This window comes from Anolis sagrei, chromosome X, assembly GCF_037176765.1.
Source record: "Anolis sagrei isolate rAnoSag1 chromosome X, rAnoSag1.mat, whole genome shotgun sequence".
NCBI classification, from domain to species: Eukaryota; Metazoa; Chordata; class Lepidosauria; order Squamata; family Dactyloidae; genus Anolis; species Anolis sagrei.
Window position 1 is genome coordinate 93196186 of NC_090034.1, and position 23330 is coordinate 93219515.

Here is a 23330-nt window from a genome sequence, read left to right on the forward strand (position 1 = left end):
GGAAACAAAATTTTAAATTATACCGAAATTGACAAAAGAGAAGCAGAAAATCATCCTGTAAACTGATTTATTATGTTTCTATTTTAGAAATATATGCAATTAGAGTAGGGGTGTACATTTGTAGGATTTGTTTTTATCGTGTCAGAAGCAACTTGAGAAACTGCAAGTTGCTTCTGGTGTAAGAGAATTGGCCATCTGCAGAGACGTTGCCTAGAGGATACTTGTGGGGGGTTCTCTCATGTCCCTGCATGGGAAGCTGGAGCTGACAGACGGGAGCTCACTCCATTTCGCGGATTCAAACCGCCGACCTTCAAGTCAGCAGTTTAGCTGGCACAAAGGTTTAACCCATTGCACCACCGCAGTTCCTATTTGTAGGATAAATTGTATAGTTAGTGATGCAGCTGTTGTTTATGGGTATGTATATAAGTATTGCTGTTTTTTTCCATTTGCATTTTTTATCTTTAAAATGAATTTAAAATGGAGAAGAAGAAAAAAAGAAAATTGGGGCATAAGAGATCAAACAATAACTGAGTGTTGGCAAGATAGCAAATGTTAATAGTGACGAAGAACACACAAGTTTGGAGAAACTGCAGCAGTTTACTTTTGTCTGAGTTTATAGGGGAGTACAAGATTCCACCCTCTGTCCTCTTTTGCCTTGATGCTAAGTGCAAGGTTTTTTTGCCTTTTGAATTTCATTTGCAGCAACTGAAATAAACTTTGGCAGGTTTTTGGGGCACAGGACCCCCATGGAAATGGGAAAAAACATAAATTAAAAATATTTTAAAAAACTTAGTCTTTCCAACACAACTTTGTGTCTAACGTCCTCCAAAGACTGACCACAGAATAGCACTGTAAGACCTACAAATGCAAAGAAAAGTGTTCTGTCTTGGACTCTGCATCTCCTCTGGAAATTGACTAGAGTTATGCTGGAGGACCTAAAGATTCCTATAGATAACATATTACTCAAAAGCACAAATAATCAAATCTGCAAAGTTTATTTATTTATCGCGTCAGGAGTGAATTGAGAATACAATTATAATGCATAAAATAAAATACAAAGTTAAACCCATAAATGTGGAAGGTTGACGATAGATAGTGATTAAAATGATAATAACAATATGCTGGTGATCAGACCCGTAGCCGGGGGGGGGGGGGGGGACTTGAGGGGCTTCAGCCCCCCCCCCCCCGAAATTCTCAGGGTGGTCCGCAAGAAGGCCTTACTGGTACATTATTTAAACTGTTATGTTTATTCATATCATGATCTGATCACCATGCTCAATATACCTGTATTCCATATGCATGGGGGCATTGGGATAATGATACAAAAGGTTTGCTAGGGTAGATCCTGAGCCCCCTTCCCCGAATCAAACTCAGCCCCCCCCCCCCCCCCCAAATAAAATCCTGGCTATGGGCCTGCTGGTAAATATAATAATGATAGTGATAAATATGCAGGAGTGTCTAAATTCACTGCAATGAGTTTTTTAATTCTGCCTAATTGTAGCATTATTCTTTACTTCTATTTTAACTGCTGGAGCCCCTGGTGGCACAGTGGGTTAGACCCCTGTGCCGGCAGGACTGAAGACTGACAGGTCGTAGGTTCAAATCTGGGGAGAGGCGGATGAGCTCCCTCTATCAGCTCCAGCTCCTCATGCGGGGACATGAGAGAAGCCTCCCACAAGGATGATAAAAACATCAAAAATCATCTGGGCGTCCCCTGGGCAACATCCTTGCAGATGGCCAATTCTCTCATACCAGAAGCGATTTGCAGTTTCTCAAGGCTCCTGACACGACAAAAAAAATTAACTGCCACAGCTGCATTCTGTGGAATGCTGTGGTTTGAAAAGATCCTAGAGTTGTGCCTTAAAGTTCTAAATATCTAGAATTTTTAGACAGTAAGTTTGAGGATTTTCCAGGTTGCAGCCATGGCAGTTTGAGTAGCATTACAGACTATAACTATGTCGCGTGAAAGGGCTGAAGAGCTTAACTTTACTCAATATGAGTTTAGTTTTATTATACTTTTGGATAGCAAACTAACTTCAGATGTGGTGCCAGTGCCTTTATAGTTGCAAGTTAAGGAAATGATACAAATATTGGATTCTTTTCAAAAATTTCTGGTTTTTTTAATGTTAAAAATTAATAGGGTTGACATAAGTCAACAGATACTTGAAGGCACACACACACATTAAGCAAGATAATTTATTCACAAAAGTACACAATCTTTCCCATGAATAGTCACTATTTCCAAGTTACTAATCTGCATTAGAGTTGTGTGCGGAATTTGTTTCTCCCATTTCCTTCGTTTCTTTCGGTATTTTGGGAGTACAGAACAGAAAGGCCTCTCCTGGTACGAAAATTAGCTTGACATGAGAGGAAGCAAGTGCTGGCTCCTGGCCTGCTTTTTGGCATCACAGTTAAATCTTGCATATTAGTCGTCCAGCAAACAAAAAGTAAATTCTCATTTCCGGAAAACTCCTCTTCCTCCTGGATATTGCTCTTCCTTACCTGGAACTGGGAAGCCTTCTTAAAATGCCGTGGAGAGTGCATGGCTGGCTGGTTTGAGGTAGCCTGAGAGAGAAAACACGTGTGCCTGCAGCTGAGCATTTCCCAGAACTTGCGTCTTTGCCCTGGAAAGTGTGTGGCATGCAGGCCCAGAAAGTGCCTGCAGCCGAATGTCTCTTACTCTAGCGCAGGGATCCTCAAACTAAGGCCGGGGACCGGGATATGGCCCTCCGAGGTCATTTACACGGCCCTCACTCAGGGTCAACCTAAGTTTGAAATGACTTGATAGCACACAACAACAACAACAATCCGATCTCATCAGCCAAAAGCAGGTCCACACTTCCCATTGAAATACTAATAAGTTTATAGTTATTAAAATTGTTTCTCATTTTAATTATTGTATTGTTTTAAAGTGTTTTTTGCACTACAAATAAGATATGTGCAATGTGCATAAGAATTCATTCATTTTTTTCAAATTATCATCCGGCCCTCCAACAGTTTGAGGGACTGTGACCTGGCCCTCTGTTTAAAAGGTTTGAGGACCCCTGCTCTAGAGGAAGTGCTTGGCTGTAGGCACTGGCAGGCACAAGTGCTTTCTGGGCCTTGGAAAGAGAATGTGTGTGTGGCATGCAGGCCCAAAACACGCACACACCTGCCAGTGCCTGCAGCCAAGTGTCTCCTCTAGAGTATAAACAGCAGGTAAGAAGTCCTCTTAAAGCATGTGCCGGGAAGGGGAGCCTGGGTGGGAAGCCCCCCCCCCCCCCCAATAATGAACCGATAGAAAATGGACCTTTTAGCACCCCAGAATAAAAACAGATATCTGCCCTCCCGGTTTCGGAAGGCTCCCAAAAAATAGATTGGGGTCCCCACCGAAAAGCCGTGAAACAGGTCAAGCTTTACCCCGAATGCACAACCCTAATCTGCATTTCTTCTGTTCTAAGATTTGCCACATCCACTAGCATTCTGGGGTCTTCTGTGAAAGCTTTCTTAAGCAGAACTACAATAGACATCTTGAAGACTTGTTGGAATTTCTCTCCAACAAAGAGATAGAGAACAGGAGTGAAACAGATATTCAGGCAGATTCCAATGTGAAAAGTTATCCGCAGATGTTCTTGAGTCTCTTCTAGTGGTGTCAGACGGAAACACATATAGAGGTAGAAGGGAAGCCTGAAGATGAAGAAAGATGCCACAGCAACCCCGAGCACCTTGAAGGGCTTCCCTGTCCTCGCCAACCTTTTCTTCTTCATTTCCCAACCCACTGAACAATAGCAGAACATGATGATAAAGAAAGGAAGCCAGAAGTTCAGTGAGAACCGAATCACAATGAAAACCAGTTCCATTTTCTTTCCATCCCACTTTTCATAGACTGTATAATTAATTTTGCATGTGCTCCGATCTTTGTCTGCCTCTTGAGTCTCAGAGAAAGCCAAGTAAGGGGCACTTATACACACAGAAAGAAGCCAGACCCCTGTGATCAGTTTCCATGCCCGAGGTATTGTACGATTGTGTTGGGACCAGACAGGATGGCAGATGAGAAGGTAGCGGTCCAGGCTGATGGTGGTGAGTAGGAAGACTGTAGAGACCATTCCCAGAGTAAGAAAGAAGAAAACAAGCTTGCACACGACATCCTTAAAGACCCAATGGAGATTGAGGACATTGTAGATGCCAAAGAATGGCAGAGTGCAACAGGCAATCAAATAGGAGAGAGTCAGATGGAGGAACCAGAGTGTGTTCAGAGTTCTCGTCATCTTCCTCCACAGCAACCAGAAAATGGTCCCATTCATACCCATCCCCAACAGAAAAGATACTAAGACAAAGGAGCCAAGGGCTATGTTAATGGAAGCTTCTGAGTTGTAGCTGGTGTTCATTTCCTTGACTGAGATATATTTCATGGGTTTTGTCTTGTCCATTTGTCCACAAGGGCCTGGAAGAGGGCCAGAATCTGCCGAAAAGAAAGATGTGTGAGTAAGAAGAGAAAAGAACAAATCAATTGAGAATTGTTGGGTAGTTATGACAATGGGAAAAGCAAAGGATTCTTGGAACAGAAGAAAACCATACCATATAAACACTTTGAAAACAAGTACTGTATATACTTGAAGATAAACCAAGTTTTTAAGACCTTTTATGGACTGAAATAGCCTCCTTCAGCTTATAATGGGACCAAGCTGGATGGCGGAGTCTGGAGCCTATTCCTTGCAATCTATAATATAAATCTGTAAGGGGCGTCGTATGGAGCCGTATAACTCCACAACCCCCCAACGAAACTGAACCAGAATTGCCATGCCCCTAGGACAACCCACTCGGTACAAACTAATGTACTCCAAATTAAAAAAAAACACCACAACAACGACAAAAACACCGCAAAACAACTGAACATGCGCACTGGCGCAAACTCCCCGGCACGCGCGCACGCACGGCCCCTCCCCCCCTCCCCCCGCGCGGCACACACACACGTGCGCGGTGCAAACTCCCCGCCACGCGCGCACGCGCCGCCCCTCACCCCCCCCCGCGTGGCACACACAAAGGGGTGGGGTGAAGGGAGGGGGCGTGTCTAACCGGAGAGGGAGGGAGGAGGGAAGGAGTGAGTCACGGAGGAAAGGGGTGGGGCAAAGGGAGGAGGCGTGTCTTCAAATTCGCCCCCTCCCTTCTCCCCACCCCTTCCCTCCCTGAGTCACTCCTTCCCTCCTCCCCCCCTCCGGAAAGACACGCCCCCTCCCTTCGCCCCACCCCTTCCCTCCCTGATTGACTCCTGGAAGGAAAGGGGTGGGGCGAAGGGAGGGGGCGTGTCTTTCCGGAGGGGGTGGGAGGAGGGAAGGAGTGACTCAGGGAGGGAAGGGGTGGGGAGAAGGGAGGAGGCGTGTCTTCAAATTCGCCCCCTCCCTTCGCCCCACCCCTTCCCTCCCTGAGTCACTTCTTCCCTCCTCCCATCCCCTCCGGAAAGACACGCCCCCTCCCTTCGCCCCACCCCTTTCCTTCCAGGAGTCAATCAGGAAGAGAAGAGGTGGGGCGAAGGGAGGGGGCGTGTCTTTCCGGAGGGGGGGGAGGAGGGAAGGAGTGACTCAGGGAGGGAAGGGGTGGGGAGAAGGGAGGGGGCGACTTGGAAGACAACAATGATGGATCCGGACCAAAGCATTCAATACGCCCTAATATCCACACAGATGGAGTTTGAGGAAAATAGACCTTGACATTTGGGAGTTGTAGTCACTGGGATTCAGAGTTTACCAAGACTCAAAGAGCATCCTGAACCCCACCAACGACAGAATTGGGGCAAACATGCCACACTGAACCCCCATGACCAACAGAAGATACTCAAGTTTACACACAAGCATAAAGAAGGGGGAGGACGGAGGGATGCCAGAGAGAGAGAGAGAGGGAGAGAGAGAGAGAGAGAGAAACAGGGGAAAGGAAGGAGTGTGAGAGAGAGAAAGAGGGAAAGAGGGCGAGTGAAGGAAGGAAGACAGGCCAGGCACAGACTTCAAAACTCTTACTAAAAGCCACAGCAACGCGTGGCAGGGCACAGCTAGTATATGATATATTTCTCCCTCATTTTCCCCTCCCTAAATAGTGTGTTTCCTTTTCTTCTGCTCTGCTTCTCCTCCCATGCTGGAATGTTTTGAAAAGAGAAAGGAGAGGGAGAGAAGCCCTTGCAAGTTAGGAATATCCATCCATTAATCTTATAAAAGTATTTTCCTTTGAAATAGTTGTTAATCTCTCCTACAGATATATAGGCATTTTCCCCTGCAAGCCTTTGCAATGCCTATGTACCTATATATCTGTGTTTATCTATATTCATTAATTTTATATATGATTTTTCACTCATATGTTTGCAGATCTTTGCAAATCCTATATACATATAGATATCTATTGATTCCATGTACCTGTATATCTGTATACATTATTTTTATATATGAATTTTCTCTTCACATGTTTGAAAGTCTCTGCAAATCCTATATAGACATGGATAAATATATAGAGGCACCTATATACCTGTATATGTCTTTGCAAATTCTATATTGATATAATTATCTATATATTGAGAGACATCTAGATTGATATATGTGAATAATAATATAGATATATAGGGCTTGCAGGTATCACTGGGGGAAAATGCACACACAAATATATATAAACATATCTAGATAGATATGAATATAGATATATAGGGCATGCAAATATTGCAGCAGAAATACACACACAGAGATGTCTAGATAGATATAAACATAGATATATAGGGCTTGCAAATATTGCAAGAGGGAAATGCACATATGGAGAGAGGGGATTTGCAAGTGTTTCAGAGGGAAAGCATATGTGAAATTAGCATATGTAATTATAGATCTATATCTAGCTCTGCATTGTTTATATAGGCATTTAATGTTTGCCTGTTAGTATGTTGGAAACCAGCCTGAGTCCCCATGGGGAAACAGGGCAGGAAACAAATCAAGTTGTTGTTGTTGTTGTTGTTGTTGTTAAGTTATTGTTGTTGTTGTTATTAAGTTATTGTTGATAACATTGTTTTTGTACTTTTTCACTCAAAGAGCTAGTTTACTGTTTTTCTTTGAAATACAGTAAATATTTAGAAACATTTAACCTACTGAAGCCTCAATTACTGTAATTTTATTTATATCTATTTTTATTTTGAAATCTACCAGTAGCTTCTGCATTTCCCACCCTCGGCTTATCCTTGAGTCAATAAGTTTTCCCGTTTTTTTTGTGGTAAAATTAGCTACCTCGGCTTATATTCAGGTTGGCTTATACTCGAGTATATGTGGTAAGCAAAATTGTGGCAGTTATAAAATACTATCCTTCCTATTCTCTCTCATGATCATCAAGGTTGACATGGACTGATAGGAATTGTAGTCCAAGTACATCTGAAGCACCCCTGCACTTTACCACTGTTCCCTGCCCAATAAATATAGTGTTCTAAGCAACATTACCTTTCTAGCCCTAACTATCATCTGGCTCCTGCATTTTTTCTATCTGCCTTGTCCTCGCAACAACAACTTTATAGCACGGTTTTGTCATTTGGGAGTTGTAGTTGCTGGAATTTATAGTTAACCTGCCATCAAAGAGAATTATGAACTCCACCAATAAGGGAATTGAACCAAATTTGGCACACCGAACTCCCATGACCAACAGAAAATACTGGAAGGGTTTGGTGGGCATTGTCATTGAATTTTAGAGTTGTAGTTCACCTACATCCATAGAGCACTGTGGACTCAGACAATGATGGATCTGAACCAAACTTGGCATGGATATTCAATATGCCCAAAAGTGGATGCTGGTGGAGTTTGGGGAAAATAGGCTTTGACATTTGGGAGTTGTAGTTGCTGGAATGTATAGTTCACCTACAATCAAAGAGCATTCTGAATTCCACCAATGATAGAATTGGGCCAAACTTCCCACACATAGAACCCCCATGACCAACAGAAAACACTGTGTTTTCTGATGATCTTTGGCAACTCCTCTGATACCCCCTCGTGACCCCCCACCAGGCCCATAGCCAGGATTTCGTTTGGGGGGGGGCTGAATTTTTTTTCAGGGGGGGTTCGGGGGGCTGAGTTTTGGGGGGGGGCTGAGTCTGAGTGAAAGAGGGTCTAGCCTAGCAAACCTTTTGTATCATTACCCCAATACCCCCATGCATATGGGATATATTGAGTATGGTGATCAGATCATGATATGAATAAACATAACAGTTTAAATAATGCACCAGTAAGGCCTTTTCGTGAACCACCATGAGAATTTCGGGAGGGGGGCTGAAGCCCCTCAAGCCCCCCCCCCCCCCCCCGGCTACATGCCTGCCCCCCACCACATTTAATTTTGGGCTGGGAGTTCACTCTTTCAGTCAGTTTCCAAGCCAAGATACATATATGTTTCGCAATCAGTTTGGATGTCCACAAATACATCAGAAGGACAAGCGTCAACTGCTGTTTCTTTGTTTTTGTTAACTATTTTATGTATGTATAGTCTCATCATCTTAAACGTTGTCACATGTAATATGTCATATTCCATGCTGTAATTCTGATGCCACAATCCCATCTTTTCCTTTCTGAAGATCTTACTTTCTAGAGCTAGGACAGGAAACTAAGGGCCCTTCCAGATATGCCCTATATCCCAGGATCTGACCCCAGGTTTTCTGCTTTAAAGTGGATTATATAAGTCCACACTGCCAGATAATCTGGAATAAACAGAAAACCTGGGATCACATCCTGGGATTTAGGGCCTGTCGGGAAGGGCACTAAGAGAAATAAATTGCTTTCCCAACATATCCCTTCTTCTATTATCCCCTAATATATCAACTTACTTGACGATTTGGATCTGTTGGTCTTTAAATGGTTGCCATCAGAACTTGCAGGGCTGAAGTGACTGAAAACCGAGAGCACAAGGTATTTCAGCAAGAAATGAACAAATAGTGTCTATCTCGTGACAATTATTCTTCTGAACAGCTTATCTAATATCTAAGAACATCAGTTTCTTAAACTCATTTCCTAAAAGCAGTATTTCAGAGAATGGTTGCATAACATGTACTTCCTGAGGACTTGTAAAGCTTGCGTCCCTTGTGAATTTTAAATTTATATTCTATTGGTATCATGTTTTAATCTTTGTACTATATAATTTGGTAGCTGTGTTTTTCCCTGCCTTGAGCTAAACAGTATAATTTCTCCAGTGGTGAAGGGTGTAGACATACTGGTATAATGTGACATGTCTCATTAAGAGCCTTCTCTTGGGTATCAACTTCCTCCCAGTAGACTCAAATCAAGGAAAAGCTTCATGAGAACCACCACTCCTCTTAACGTTCCCCCAGCAACATCAAAAGTATCCCTCTGGACAGTTAAACCAGGAAATTCCAACTAGATACCCCCCCCCCCCCCCCAAGGGTATGCCTCCAGAAGCAAACCAAGAACAGGCCACTTGGAAGTCTCTGAAATGACTCAGAAGTGGAGTTGGCAGATGAAAAGACAACCTAGCTAAACCTAGAAGTGGTTCTCAACCTTCCTAATGCCGCAACCCCTTAATACAGTTCCTCATATGGTGGTGACCCCCAACCATAACATTATTTTCTTTACTACTTCATAACTGTAATTTTGCTACTGTTATGAATCATAATGTAAATATCTGATATGCCAGATGTATTTTCATTCACTGGACCAAATGCCCAAATTGCCCAAATTTGAATACTGGTGGTGTTCTAAGGCTCACCTTTATTGGCTAAATTACCTTACCAAAATTGGGGTGCACATTAGATTCGTATCATACAGTAATCTTAGTGCTGAGCTAAAGCAAAAGAGGAAGGTGCTTCAGGAGGTGCAACTGGAGCTCCTCTTTCAGGGACGTAATCTATAACACTGTTCTACAAATTTTCAGTTTTTCTCAGTTACGGAAACGAAATGTGCCATTTCTTAATAAATTTAACATGCTGAATTCAAATATAATAATTAAATGTGTTAATTGGCTCTGGTTTTTATGCAACAGCTATTTCAATTTTCTCCACAATAGGTAATTCGTTAATATTATGATAATGCGCCTAACCTTACTGCATGTATATAAACCGTGAATATTTACTAAATTTTAGTCAAATTATATTGCCAATAGTTTATACATGAGAAATATTTATTTAATTAGTCTATTGTTTATGTTTGTGCAGCAAGAAACTATATTAGTAGGCCTAATGCAGTTGAAAAGTCTGAAAGTTTAAATGTCGCTTTAATCGTGACTTTAGTTTATATCCTGTTTGCTTCTCTTGACTTTTCTTTTGTATTCAAAGAAAGGATTGTCTCTTACAATGCTCCAGCAGTAGTCTGACAGCACTGACGGAGTCCATTTGCCTTGATATCTTTTTTCCATAGTGCTTTATTTACACACGTGCGAGCCATAACTACAGTAAAAAGAACAATGTAAAACGATGTTTAATGATACTGTCTCAGTCTTCAACTGACTGACCCTCACAGTTAAAAAGTCTGGCTTTATATAGGGCTTTCTGGCTTTTGCACATGGCACTAATACTGCGTCATCAAACTTTCTAGAGTATTCTAGAATCTTCCATAGTGTAAGTCGCAACATGCATTTTTTTCAGCCATACGGGATCACGTGATTGCTTATATCATAAAAACTAGAGCCAATGTACATTTTTAAATGTCATTTTCATTTTCAGCACCCCAAAATCATAAAAGAACAACTATTTTCAGGCCCGAAACTTTTTCTCCGTTGAACAGTGTAATTAAATGGCCAGGGCTCAATGCTATGCAATCCTAGGATTTGTAGTTAGCAGCTGTTGACTATCTTAGGAAAATGAAAACATAATGGTGCTTTTTGTTCAGAAATTGAATAAAATTTCATTCTGTTTATGGAGAAGGAGATTGGGATTATTCCCCGTCATGGAACTCCTACAAATAGGTACAAATTATCATCGCATTTTCATAACATTGTTAAGAATGCCTATCACCTAATGAAACAACAATAACAACTTCCTCCATAGTTTTGCCTATTTACAAGCAGAGTCAATATAATTATACTCTTTGTGGTTTGTGGTACTTTCTATTTGCAACAGAGTTCTTTCTGTAGAAAAGTCCAGTTCCAGCTGGATGCCTGGGGAAACTTTATGGAATCTTCCTGGAAAATGAAAAATCAAATCTGTTTCATAGCAGTGTGGATCTTTCTGCTCTTCCCCTTTCTCTTCAAAGGTATGTGTGATGTACCACAAGGGTACCCCAACGTGAGTTTTATGTCCCAGAAGACATCTGGATGATTTGTAGGTTACCTTTAAATATTTCACAAATGAAAACTGGAATATATATAGCTAAGTAACATCAGAGCATTAAAGTCATGTGCCGAATGCCATCTTTCCTATTGGACAAGAGATCCCAGCTAATCACAGAGGAGGGAGAAGTGGCCATGAAAAGGCTGATGGGAAGACCAGACAGAGGGGCATGGCTTTCCACCAGCCTTTTTGTGACTACCACCACTTCACATCACATTACATTCAACAGCAAATCTATTTTATTTTTTTTGTTATGCACAGTTTCAAAATTGAGGTATGCACAGTATATTAAATACGGTAGGTAAAACCAGTGGATTCAATAGCTGTACTGCAGTTGGGACTAAAATAGAATATAGGTGAATATTGAAACATTTGAGAACTGCAAAGAGCCAAGAATATTAGAAATGTGGACCAGGCCCCATAATTGCAAATCTTGAGTTCCAGAAGCATCCCGAAAGCAATTGATTATTTTGTTTGTTAGCATTCTGGGGTTACTGTACTCATAGTCATTGTGTCCAATGGCTCTTTGAATACCTTGGTAGCACTAGTGGAGGACTAATAACTTTAATGTTGATATGGTTTTTTTTTAATTTTTATGTTTCTTATTGCTGGATATGTATCATATGTGAAGTATGGCATTGAATTGTGACTCTATATCAGTGGTTCTCAAGCTTCCTAATGCCATGATTCCTTAATAGTGTTTCTTATGTTGTGGTGACCCCCAACATAACATTATTTCCGTTGCTACTTCATAACTGTCATTTTGCTACTGTTATGAATTGTAATGTAAATATATGATATGTAGGGTATATTTTCATTTACTCGACCACATTTGACACAAATATCCAATATGCCCAAATGTGAATGCTGGTGGAATGGGAGGGGAGTGATTTTGTCATTTGGGAGTTGTAGTTGCTGGGATTTATAGTTCATCTACAATCAAAAAATTCTGAACTCCACCAATAATGGAACTGAACCAAAACTGGCACACAGAACACCCATGACCAACAGAAAATCCTGGAAGGGTTTGGTGGGCATTGACCTTGAGTTTTGGAGTTGTAGTTCATTTACATCCAAAGAGCACTGTCAACTCCAACAATGATGAATCCGGACCAAACTTTGCCCAAATACTCAGTATGCTTAATTGTGAACACTGGTGGAGTTTGGGAAAAATTGACCTTGACATTTGGGAGTTGTAGTTGCTGGGATTTATAGTTCACCTACAATCAAAGAGCATTCTGAACCCCGCCAATGATAGAATTACACCAAATTTCCCACACAGAACCCCCATGACCAACAAAAAATACTGTTTTCCGGTTGTCTTTGGTGACTCCTCTGACACCCCCTTGTGACCTCCCCAGGGGTCCCGACCCCCAGGTTGAGAAACGCTGCTCTGAGTCCCCTTCGGGTTTGAATATGGCAAATAAATATATAAATAATGTGCAAAACCAGATTTTATATACCAACATATCCACCAAGATATTAACATGTTTGTTCTTTCTCTGGACAGGTGTGCTAAGCCAGCATCCAGGTTATACACTGACAGCAACTGCCTTTGTCTCTGTGCAGCGAGGTCTCCATGTTCACATTCCTTGCCAGTTCACTTATAACAAACAACACGCAAACAATTTTTCAACATTTTATGGTTACTGGTTTAAGAATAAGGAAGAGCCAGTCCAATGCGCTTCAGTTCCCAGCCAAAGCCAAGGTCTTCTTGTGGCCACCAACAATGAAGGACAAACCATTAAGGAATCCACTAAGAACCGGATCCAGTTAGATGGAGATGTAGAGCAAGGCAACTGCTCCTTTCAGATCAATGATGCCCAGTTAGAGGATGAAGGATCATACTACTTTAGAGTCGAACAAGGAGATATCTTAAAATACAGTTTTTATCACAAAACACTTCAAGTTTCTGTGACAGGCAAGTGTCTTCTTTATTGATTCATTGAGTATGGAATGAGAGCTGCTCTACCTGTAATAGAAATGGCATGAATGAACAAGAAATGCAAGTTCTCACACTTCCTGTTCTTCCGCATAAGCAGAATGCCAAAAGGAAAAGATGAGGTGCTTCATTCCTGGATGCAATGTTATACAATATTTTAAATAATTGTGTGTACAAAATGAAGTCTGTGTGCACTGAACCATCAGAATGCAAGGATGTCACTAGCTTAGCCATCCAAGTGGATACTTTCAGATTTTAAAATTCCAGGATAAGGAATGCTTCTCCTGTGGTGCTGTTGTTGTTTTTGCTGCTGCTATTTCAGGGTTCCACAAGGGAAAAAAATGTATTATTTATTTTAGTTACAGCATTTATATTCTGCCCTCCTCACTCCACAGGGCACTCAAGGTGGATTACAATGCACATATACATGGCAAACATTCAATATCATTTAGAGATGCAACGTATATAGACAGACACAGATGCAATTTAATGTTCCAGCTTTTCCAGCTTCATGAAGCTATGCTCGATTCCAGCCACAGGGGGAGCCGCAACTTCACCATCAACTTGTTACATTGAGTTCTTTGATTGAGTACTTCCTCATTCTTCTGCACGCTGCTGGAAGGTTTTATGACATCATAAATTAGTTAAATTAGCCTCCCTGCATAAAGCGTAACCTAAATTTCTTACTTGACAGATGCAAGCGTATTTTGGGCTGCATAGGCCAACAGCAAGCTAGACTATTAATGGTCGGGAGCTTACTCTGACCCAGGTTGGCTTCGAACTTATGACCTCTTGGTCAGTAGTGATTTAATGCAGCTGGCTACTAACTAGCTGCACCACAACCCGGTAGTTATTGTGCTATTAAATGCTGCTTTGCTTTGTAATTTATTGCTTCTCTTTATGGTCCATTTCAGATTACCTCCGACCTAGCAGCACCCACCCAGCCAATTGCATTCATGAAGACAATGCCCTGTCCTGTATTTGCTCCTTCCAGTCCCAGGTACCAGCCCAGATCCAATGGCAAGTGGAAGGAGAGACCCTCAGTGGCAACAGCACCAGAGGAGCCCTGCAGGTCATGTCTTGGGTCCACACAAATGTGGTTGTCAGCTCCTTGAATTTTAGTGGAAATCTGGAAGGGGGACAACCCCTCATCTGTCTTGGATCCAATGCTTTTGGGACCTATGTTGTGCACTTCCGGCTCAGCTCCCCAACAAAAGGTAAAGTTGGGTTGTTGTAGGTTTTTCAGGCTATATGGTCATAGTCTAGAGGCATTCCCTCCTGTCGTTTCACCTGCATCTATGGCAAGCATCCGCAGTGGTAGTGAGGTCTGTTGGAACTAAGAAAAAAAAAAGGGGGGGGGGGTAAAGTTCCTTCAGAATTCTTCCTAGATCTTTGTTGCTATCTAGAACAGCCTCTCATTGGGTTCTATGCAAAATCCACCAAACTTTGAGATTTGAATTTTTTTTTCGTGTCAGGAGCTACTTGAGAAACTGGAAGTTGCTTCTGGTTTGAGGGAATTGGCTGTCTGCAAGGACATTGCCCAGAGGAAAGCCGGCTGTTTTGATGTTTTACCATCCTTGTGGGGACTTCTCCCATGTACCCGCATGAGGAGCTGGAGCTAACAGAGGGAGCTCATCTGTGCTCTCCCTGGATTTAAACCTGCAACCTGTCGGTCTTCAGTCCTGCCAGCACAAGGGTTTAACCCACTGTGCCACTGGGGGCTCCTGAGATTTGAATTAATGTCTGCCTATATACATCCTGCTTGGCCCAAATACTCAATATACTTAATTATGAACACTGGTGGAGTTTGGGAAAAATTGACCTTGACATTTGGGAGTTGTAGTTGCTGGGATTTATAGTTCACCTACAATCAAAGAGCATTCTGAACCCCGCCAATGATAGAATTACGCCAAACTTCCCACACAGAACCCCCATGACCAACGAAAAAAACTGTGTTTTCTGATTATCTTTGGTGACTCCTCTGACACCCCCTTGTGACCTCCCCAGGGGTCACGACCCCCAGGTTGAGAAACACTGTTCTATAATTTTTAACATTGTGCTGCTCTGAGTCCCCTTCGGGTATGAATATGGCAAATAAATATATAATAATGTGCAAAACCGGATTTTATATACCAACATCTCCACCAAGATATTAACATGTTTGTTCTTTCTCCGGACAGGTGTGCTAAGCCAGCATGCAGATTATACACTGACAACAACTGCCTTTGTCTCTGTGCAGCGAGGTCTCCAGGTTCACATTCCTTGCCAGTTCACTTATAACAAACAACACGCAAATAATTTTTCAACATTCTATGGTTACTGGTTTAAGAATAAGAAAGAACCAGTCCAATGCGCTTCAGTTCCTAGAAAAAGCAACCCAGGTCTTCTTGTGGTCACCAACAATGAAGGACAAACCATTAAGGAATCCACTAAGAACCGGATGCAGTTAGATGGAGATGTAGAGCAAGGCAACTGCTCCTTTCGGATCAATGATGTCCAATTAGAGGATGAAGGATCATACTACTTTAGAGTCGAACAAGGAGATATCTTAAAATACAGTTTTTATCACAAAACACTTCAAGTTTCTGTGACAGGCAAGTGTCTTTTTTATTGACTCATGGCATGAAAGAACAGGAAACGCAAGTTCTCACACTTCCTGTTCTTCCACATAAGCATAATAACAAAAGGAAAAGATGAGGTGCTGCATTTCTGGATGCAATGTTATACAATATTTTAAATAATTTATTGTCGAAGGCTTTCATGGCTGGAATCACTAGGTTCTTGTAGGTTCTTTCGGGCTATAGGGCCATGTTCTAGAGGCATTTCTCCTGACGTTTCGTCTGCATCTATGGCAAGCATTCTCAGAGGTAGTGAGGTCTGTTGGAAATAGGAAAATGGGTTTATATATCTGTGGAATGACTGGGGTGGGGCAAAGAGCTCTCTGCTGAAGCTAGGTGTGAATGTTTTAGCTGACCACCTTCATTAGCACTTGAAGGCCTGGCTGAGCCTGGGAAAATGTTCTGTTGAGATGTGTTAAGATGTGCCTGGTTGTTTCCTCTCTGCTGTTTTGCTGTAGTAATTTTAGAGTTTTTTAATACTGGTAGCCAGATTTTGTTCATTTTCATGGTCTCCTCCTTTCTGTTGAAATTGTCCACATGCTTGTGGATTTCAATGGCTTCTCTGTGTAGTCTGACATGGTGGTTGTTGGAGTGGTCCAGCATTTCTGTGTTCTCAGATAATATGCTGTGTCCAGGCTGGTTCATCAGGTGCTCTGCTATGGCTGACTTCTCTGTTGAAGTAGTCTACAGTGCCTTTCATGTTCCTTGATTCGTGTTTGGGCAAGGCTGCGTTTGGTGGTCCCTATGCAGACTTGTCCACAGCTGCACGGTATACGGTAGACTCCTGCAGAGGTGAGAGGATCCCTCTTGCACTTTGCTGAACGTAGCATTTGTTGGATTTTCTTGGTGGGTTTGTAGATTGTTTGTATGTTAAATTTAAATAATTGTGTGCACAAAATGAAGTCTGTGTGCACTGAACCATCAGAATGCAAGGATGTCACTAGCTTAGCCATCCAAGTGGACAATTTCAGATTTTAAAATTCCAAGATAAGGAATGCTTATCCTGTGTTGTTGTGGTTGTGGTTGCTGCTGCTGCTGCTGCTGCTGCTGCTGTTTCAGGGTTCCACAAGGAAAAATGTATTATTTATTTTAGTTACAGCATTTATATTCTGCCCTTCCCACCCCACAGGGGACTCAGGGTGGATTACAATGCACATATACATGGCAAACATTCAATGCCATTTAGAGATGCAACGTATATAGACAGACACAGAGGCAATTTAATATTCCAGCTTATCCAGCTTCATGAGGGTATGTTTGATTCCAGCCACAGGGGGAGCCACTGCCTCACCATCCACTTGTGAAACCGAGTTCTTTGATGGAATATTTCCTCATTCTTCTGCATGCTGCTGGAAGGTTTTATGACATCGTAAATTAGTTAAACTAGCCTCCCTGGATAAAGCATAACCTAAATTTCTTACTTGACAGATGCAACTGTCTTTTGGGTTGCATAGGTCGACAGCAAGCTAGACTACTAATGGTCAGGAGCGTACTTTGACCCGGGTTGGCTTCAAACTTATGACCTCTTGGTCAGTAGTGATTTAATGCAGCTGGCTACTAACTAGCTGCGCCACAACCCGGTAGTTATTGTGCTATTAAATGCTGTTTTGCTTTGTAATGTATTGCTTCTCTTTATGGTCCATTCCAGATTACCTCCGACCTAGCAGCACCCACCCAGCCAATTGCATTTATGAAGACAATGCCCTGTTCTGTATCTGCTCCTTCCAGTCCCAGGTACCAGCTCAGATCCAATGGCAAGTGGAAGGAGAGACCCTTCGTGGCAACAGCACCAGAGGAGCCCTGCAGATCATGTCTTGGGTCCACACAAATGAGGTTGTCAGCTCCTTGAATTTTAGTGGAAGTCTGGAAGGGGGACAACCCCTCATCTGTCTTGGATCCAATGCTTTTGGGACCTATGCTGTGCACTTCCGGTTCAGCTCCCCAACAAAAGGTAAAGTTCCTTCAGAGTTCTTCCTAGATCTTTGTCGCTATCTAGAACAGCCTCTCACTGGGTTCTGTACAAAATCGACCAAATGTTGAGATTTGAATTTTTTTTTTTCGTGTCAGGAGCGACTTGAGAAACTGGAAGTTGCTTCTGGCGTGAGAGAATTGGCTGTCTCCAAGGACATTGCCCAGGGGACGGCAGGATGTTTTGATGTTTTACCATCCTTGTGGGAGGCTTCTCCCATGTCTCCACATGAGGAGCTAGGGCTAACAGAGGGAGCTCATCTGTGCTCTACCTGGATTCGAACCTGCAACATGTCAGTCTTCAGTCCTGCCAGCACAAGGTTTTAACCCACTGTGCCACTGGGGGCTCCTGAGATTTGAATTAATGTCTGCCTATATACATCCTGCTTCAAATCTGATCTGTGTTCATCCAAATTGACTTGAGCCAGTGAATTTATTTATTTATTTATTTATTTATTTATTTATTTATTTACACCCTTCTCACCCTGCAGGGGACTCAGGGCGGATTACAGTGTACACATATATGGCAAACATTCAATGCCAATTTTTGACATACAAACATATACAGACATACACAGAGGCTATTTAACCTTTTCTGGCCGCCAGGGGAGCTGTCACTTTCATCATCCCTCTGCGACGCTGATGAAACACTTCCGCATTCCCCGCATGCTTCCCCGCTGGAATGCTTTGCTGGAATCTTCTTTATGGCTTCATAAATCAGTTAATTTAGCCTCCCCACACTTTAAGGTGGTACCTAATTTTCCTACTTGACTGATGCAACTGTCTTTCGGGTTGCAAAGGTCGACAACAGGCTACACACAAGTGGTTGGAAACCCACTCCAACCCAGGCTGGCTTTGAACTCATGACCTTTTGGTCAGAGTGATCTTAATGCAGCTGACACTAAGCCAGCTGCACCACAATCCCAGTGCACTTTGTAAAAAGAAGGCATGCAATTTGTAAAAAGAAGGTATGGCTGTCGCAAGCGCTAGGCCAAAACTATACTCATTACAGCTCTGATATAATCTGTATTTGTTCTATGTTTACAATACCAGAAAGGACTCCAGCAAATCTGCTCTTTAAAAACTATGCTTCCTTTAAATTCCGGGTGGGCAATCTAAATAATGTTATTAGCTATGGATTTTTTTTCATGTCAGGAGCAATTTGAGAAACTGCAAGTCGCTTCTGGTGTGAGAGAATAGGCCGTCTGCAAGGATGTTGCCAGGGGACACCTGGATGTTTTTTTTTATGTTTCCCATCCTTGTTGAGAGGATTCTCTCAAGTCCCTGCATGGGGAGCTGGAGCTGACAGAGGGAGCTCAACCTGCTCTCCAAAGATTTGAACCACTAACCTTTCTGCCATCAGTCTGCCAGTACAGGACTGACTGGGAGTTTCACTAGCTATGGATAAGCTTATGAGATTGAAATTTACAAATTTTAGTGAAACCTGATGAAATGCAAATTAAAATTAAATTCTCATACATTCCTAGTAGGAAAACTAATCATTAAGATTTATTTCCTGTAAGTATTCCATGAATTTTGATACATTTGGCTCAAAGAGCTCATTCTTTTATCACTTAATATATTGCAAATTCTGATTCTGTGCAAGCTGAAGCTGTCTATATATTGCTAAATCTAATTGAAATCATTTCCACAGACAAAGGTCCACAGTGATATTAAAATCAGAGAATGGTGTTGAATGTATTGGCAAATATTCCAACAGTGGGCACAATCAAAAGGCTGAAGACAGGTACTCCAAATATTAATATCCTGCTGTCCAAAGCAATTGCAGCCATGTGTGCTTTTGTAGAAGAGAAGCTTTGTGGGGACTCACCTGAGGATAGGAATTGGAACTCTTGGCCCAATTCTCTGTTATTTAATTTTTTCCCATTGCAGATGCCTATGTGACAATCCTTGTTTCTGCAGTCTGTGGTTCTTTGATCACAGCAAGCATTTTCTTGCTTAGTCTCTGCTTATCCAGGTCAGTCTTTTCTCACCTCAACTTTGTTCTGCGTATTAGCCACCTAGCACTTTTTTAAAATCGCAATCTGTTCTGACAAGTCCCTTCTGTAAAATTTATTTTTAGACTTCGGAAAACGCAGAAGGAGAAGCAAGAGAAGGAAGAGAAGGAGTCTTCATACAACATGAGAGCCCACCAAGCCATGGATGAGAACAATGCCATCTACTGCAATGTGCAGCCTATGAGATGTTATGCCAGATCCAAGTTTTAGAGCAGTGGTTCTCAACCTGGGGGTCACGAGGGGGTTTCAGAGGGGTCGCCAAACACCATCCAAAAACATAGTATTTTCTGTTGGTCATAGGGGTGCCATGTGGGAAGTTTGGCCCAATTCTATCATTGGTGGGGTTCAGAATGATCTTTTATTGTAGGTGAACTATAAATCCCAGCAACTAAAACTCTCAAATGCCAAGGTCTATTTTCCCCAAACTCCACCAGTGTTCATTCACATTGGACATGTTGAGTATTCATGGCAAGTTTGGTCCAGATTCATCATTGTGTGAGTCCATAGTGCTCTCTGGATGTAGGTGAACTACAACTCCAAACCTCAAGGTCAATGCCCACCAAACCCTTCCAGTATTTTCTGTTGGTCAAGGGAGTTCTGTGTGGCAAGATTGGTTCAATTCCATTGTTGGAGTTCATAATGCTCTTTGATTGTAGGTAAACTATAAATCCCAGCAACTACCACTCCCAAATGACAGCATTAATCCCCTGCCAACCCCACCAGTATTCAAATTGGGGCATATCACGTATTTGTCCCAAATTTAGTCCAGTGAATGAAAATACATCCTGCATATCAGATATTTATATTATGATTCATAACAGTAGCAAAATTATAGTTGTGAAGTAGCAACAAAAATAATATTACAGTTGGGGGTCACCACAACATGAGGAACTGTATTAAGGGGTCACAGCATTAGAAAGGTTGAGAACCACTGTTTTAGAGGAATCTTGGACACAAACGAGTTTCCAACTAAGCCTCAGTCCACTTATCCATTACTGCCACTTCCAGGACACTTACATTCTTTCTCTGAGCCCAGTATGTGCCATTGATCAAAGAAGAGATAGGGATTTTCTTTATTGGTTAGATCAGTGGTTCTTAACCTTCCTAATGGCATGACCCCTTAATACAGTTCCTCATGTTGTGGTGATCCCCAACCATAACATTATTTTCATTACTACTTCATGACTGTTATTTTGCTATTGTTATGAATCATAATGTAAATATCTGATATGCATGATGTATTTTCATCGACTGGACCAAATTTGACACAAATACCCGATATGCCCAAATTTGAATACTGGTGGGGTTGGGAAGGAGTGGAGATTAATTTTGTCATTTGGGAGTTGTAGTTGCTGGGATTTATTGTTAAACTACAATCAAAGAACATTCTGAACTTCACCAATGATGGAATTGAGCCAAACTTGACACACAGAACTCCCATGACCAACAGAAAATACTGGAAGGGTTTGGTGGGCATTAACCTTGGGTTTTGGAGTTGTAGTTCACCTACATCCAAAGAGCACTGTAGACTCAAACAATGATGGATCTGGACCAAACTTGGCACAAATACTCAATATGCCCAAATGTGAACACTGGTGGGGTTTGGGGGAAATGGATCTTGACATTTGGGAGTTGTAGTCGCTGAGATTTATAGTTCACCTACAATCACAGCAGGAAGAGAGCTTTTGGTGGGAGGATTCGTTGTTTCCAAAGAGAGTACCGGTGGAGAGATCTTCAGCCTCCTCTACCAAAGGGGTTCCTAAGACCATCAGAAATATGTATTTTCTGATGGTCTTTAATGACCCCTCAACCCCCTTCACAACTCCCCTGGGGTCCCGATTCCCAAGTTGAGGAACACTGGAATAGATGTAACATTTCACAATTGCATATACACAACAATATATTATTAATATTTGCTTCATATAACACATTATGTGAAGAGGAAGAAGAAGAAGAAGAAGAAAAAGAAGAAGAAGAAGAAGAAGAAGAAGAAGAAGAAGAAGAAGAAGAAGAAGAAGAATAGGAGGAGGAGGAGGAGGAGGAGATGATAGGGAACATGTGGCCCTGCAGCCATAATAGGTAGGACTGAAATCTTTATCATGTCTAAACAGCATGATGAAAGGTAAAGTATCTTGGGAACCGAATCCCATCAGCATCTACATAGCCATGTGTCCAACATTCATGACATAAATAGAGAATGTGCAAGCAAAGGCAAAGTAAAGAAGTACAGCAGAGTTTTGCTTATCCGACATAAACAGACCAGCAGAATGTCAGATAAACAAAAATGTTTGATAATACGGTGTCTCCTACTGTTACCCGTCTGATGCAGTGCTAGACACCTAGAATACAAACAACAAGGACTCAAAGGGTTAAGACAAGGCAATGCATCGGGGCTACAGCGTCCCAGCAGGAAGTGCCCGGATGCAGAAGAGAAGTGTGCAAATCACAGAGGGAAGGAAGGAGGATACTTCTGCTTCCAGTCCTTCCTCCTTTCCCCCTTTCCTCCCTCCTCCTCCCCTGAGTTGGGGAGTACTCCTTTAGTTGAAGGGGAAATGCTAGAAGAGCAGGGGGCGCATCAGATAAGACCGTCAGATAAGATGGAATGTCGGATATGCGAAGGTCGGATAAGCAAGACTCTACTATACAGGGCTTGAAAGGTCTAGAAGTTTATAGTGGCCTCTGTGTTGGAACATTAGCCTCTGAAGATGCCCATAGAATGGCAAAATTGGCCTCATTCATGTAGATTTTTCAACTGAGTGCCTTATTTTGGAGTATTCCTTGATTTCCAATGCAACTTCTAATGGAATCTTGTGAATGCAAAATAAATAACAAGAAAGAAAAATGTGTCCACGCATAGTAAAAGATTTGTTTGGTATCTATTCCCTCTCTTTTGCCAAAAAAGTATAACTCTCTGAGGTTGACAAAGCAAGAAATATTCTGTAGATGGGTATTTTTTTTTTAAAAAAAACTTGCATAGCAAAAGGTTTCTTAGGATGGTTTTTTGTTCCAAATTGATTTAGTCCATTACAAAAAATAGTAGATAGCAAGTGCTACAATTCCAAAACTATTGACAACTCTCCAAGAGACAATTTTGTAAAATGGCTCTATTTCTTGGAAAGGTCTAGGACTGTAATTCTCCAACAATGAAGTTCTCAAAGGACATAATGAGCAATTTAATCCATTTTCTTTGCACTGCAAAAAAATCTTCACAAACTCCAGTTTCTGAAGACTGCTGACATCTTGAGAGTTATTCTTTACAAAGTGTGTGTGGGGGCCAGATTGAAGAACTTTAAGTATATCTAGTAGAGCTGTGTGATCAATAAAAAAAGTTTCAAAAGCCATTACAAAATTAGGAGCACCAATGTTTTGTTTCTATAGTATTTCTAAAGTATCATTAGTAAATATTTCATTACTACAATGGGAGTAATGAAATTTCGTTACTTTTTCATTATAGTAATTGCACAAGTGGGGAAACTTCAGGGGTTCCTTTTCCCCTCTGTTTTACAGCTATTGGGGTGAAACTTGCTGCA

General features: G+C 41.8%; 1 protein-coding gene across 1 annotated transcript; it reads right to left on the bottom strand.

Annotated features, from left to right (window-relative positions):
- Positions 1 to 3395: 3395 nt before the first annotated feature.
- On the bottom strand, positions 3396 to 4435 carry LOC137094855 (probable G-protein coupled receptor 33). The gene has a single exon (XM_067460773.1). It carries the CDS (start codon positions 4407 to 4409, stop codon positions 3396 to 3398), a length of 1014 nt encoding a protein of 337 aa, XP_067316874.1. The 5' UTR covers positions 4410 to 4435.
- Between the last annotated feature and the right edge of the window lie 18895 nt (positions 4436 to 23330).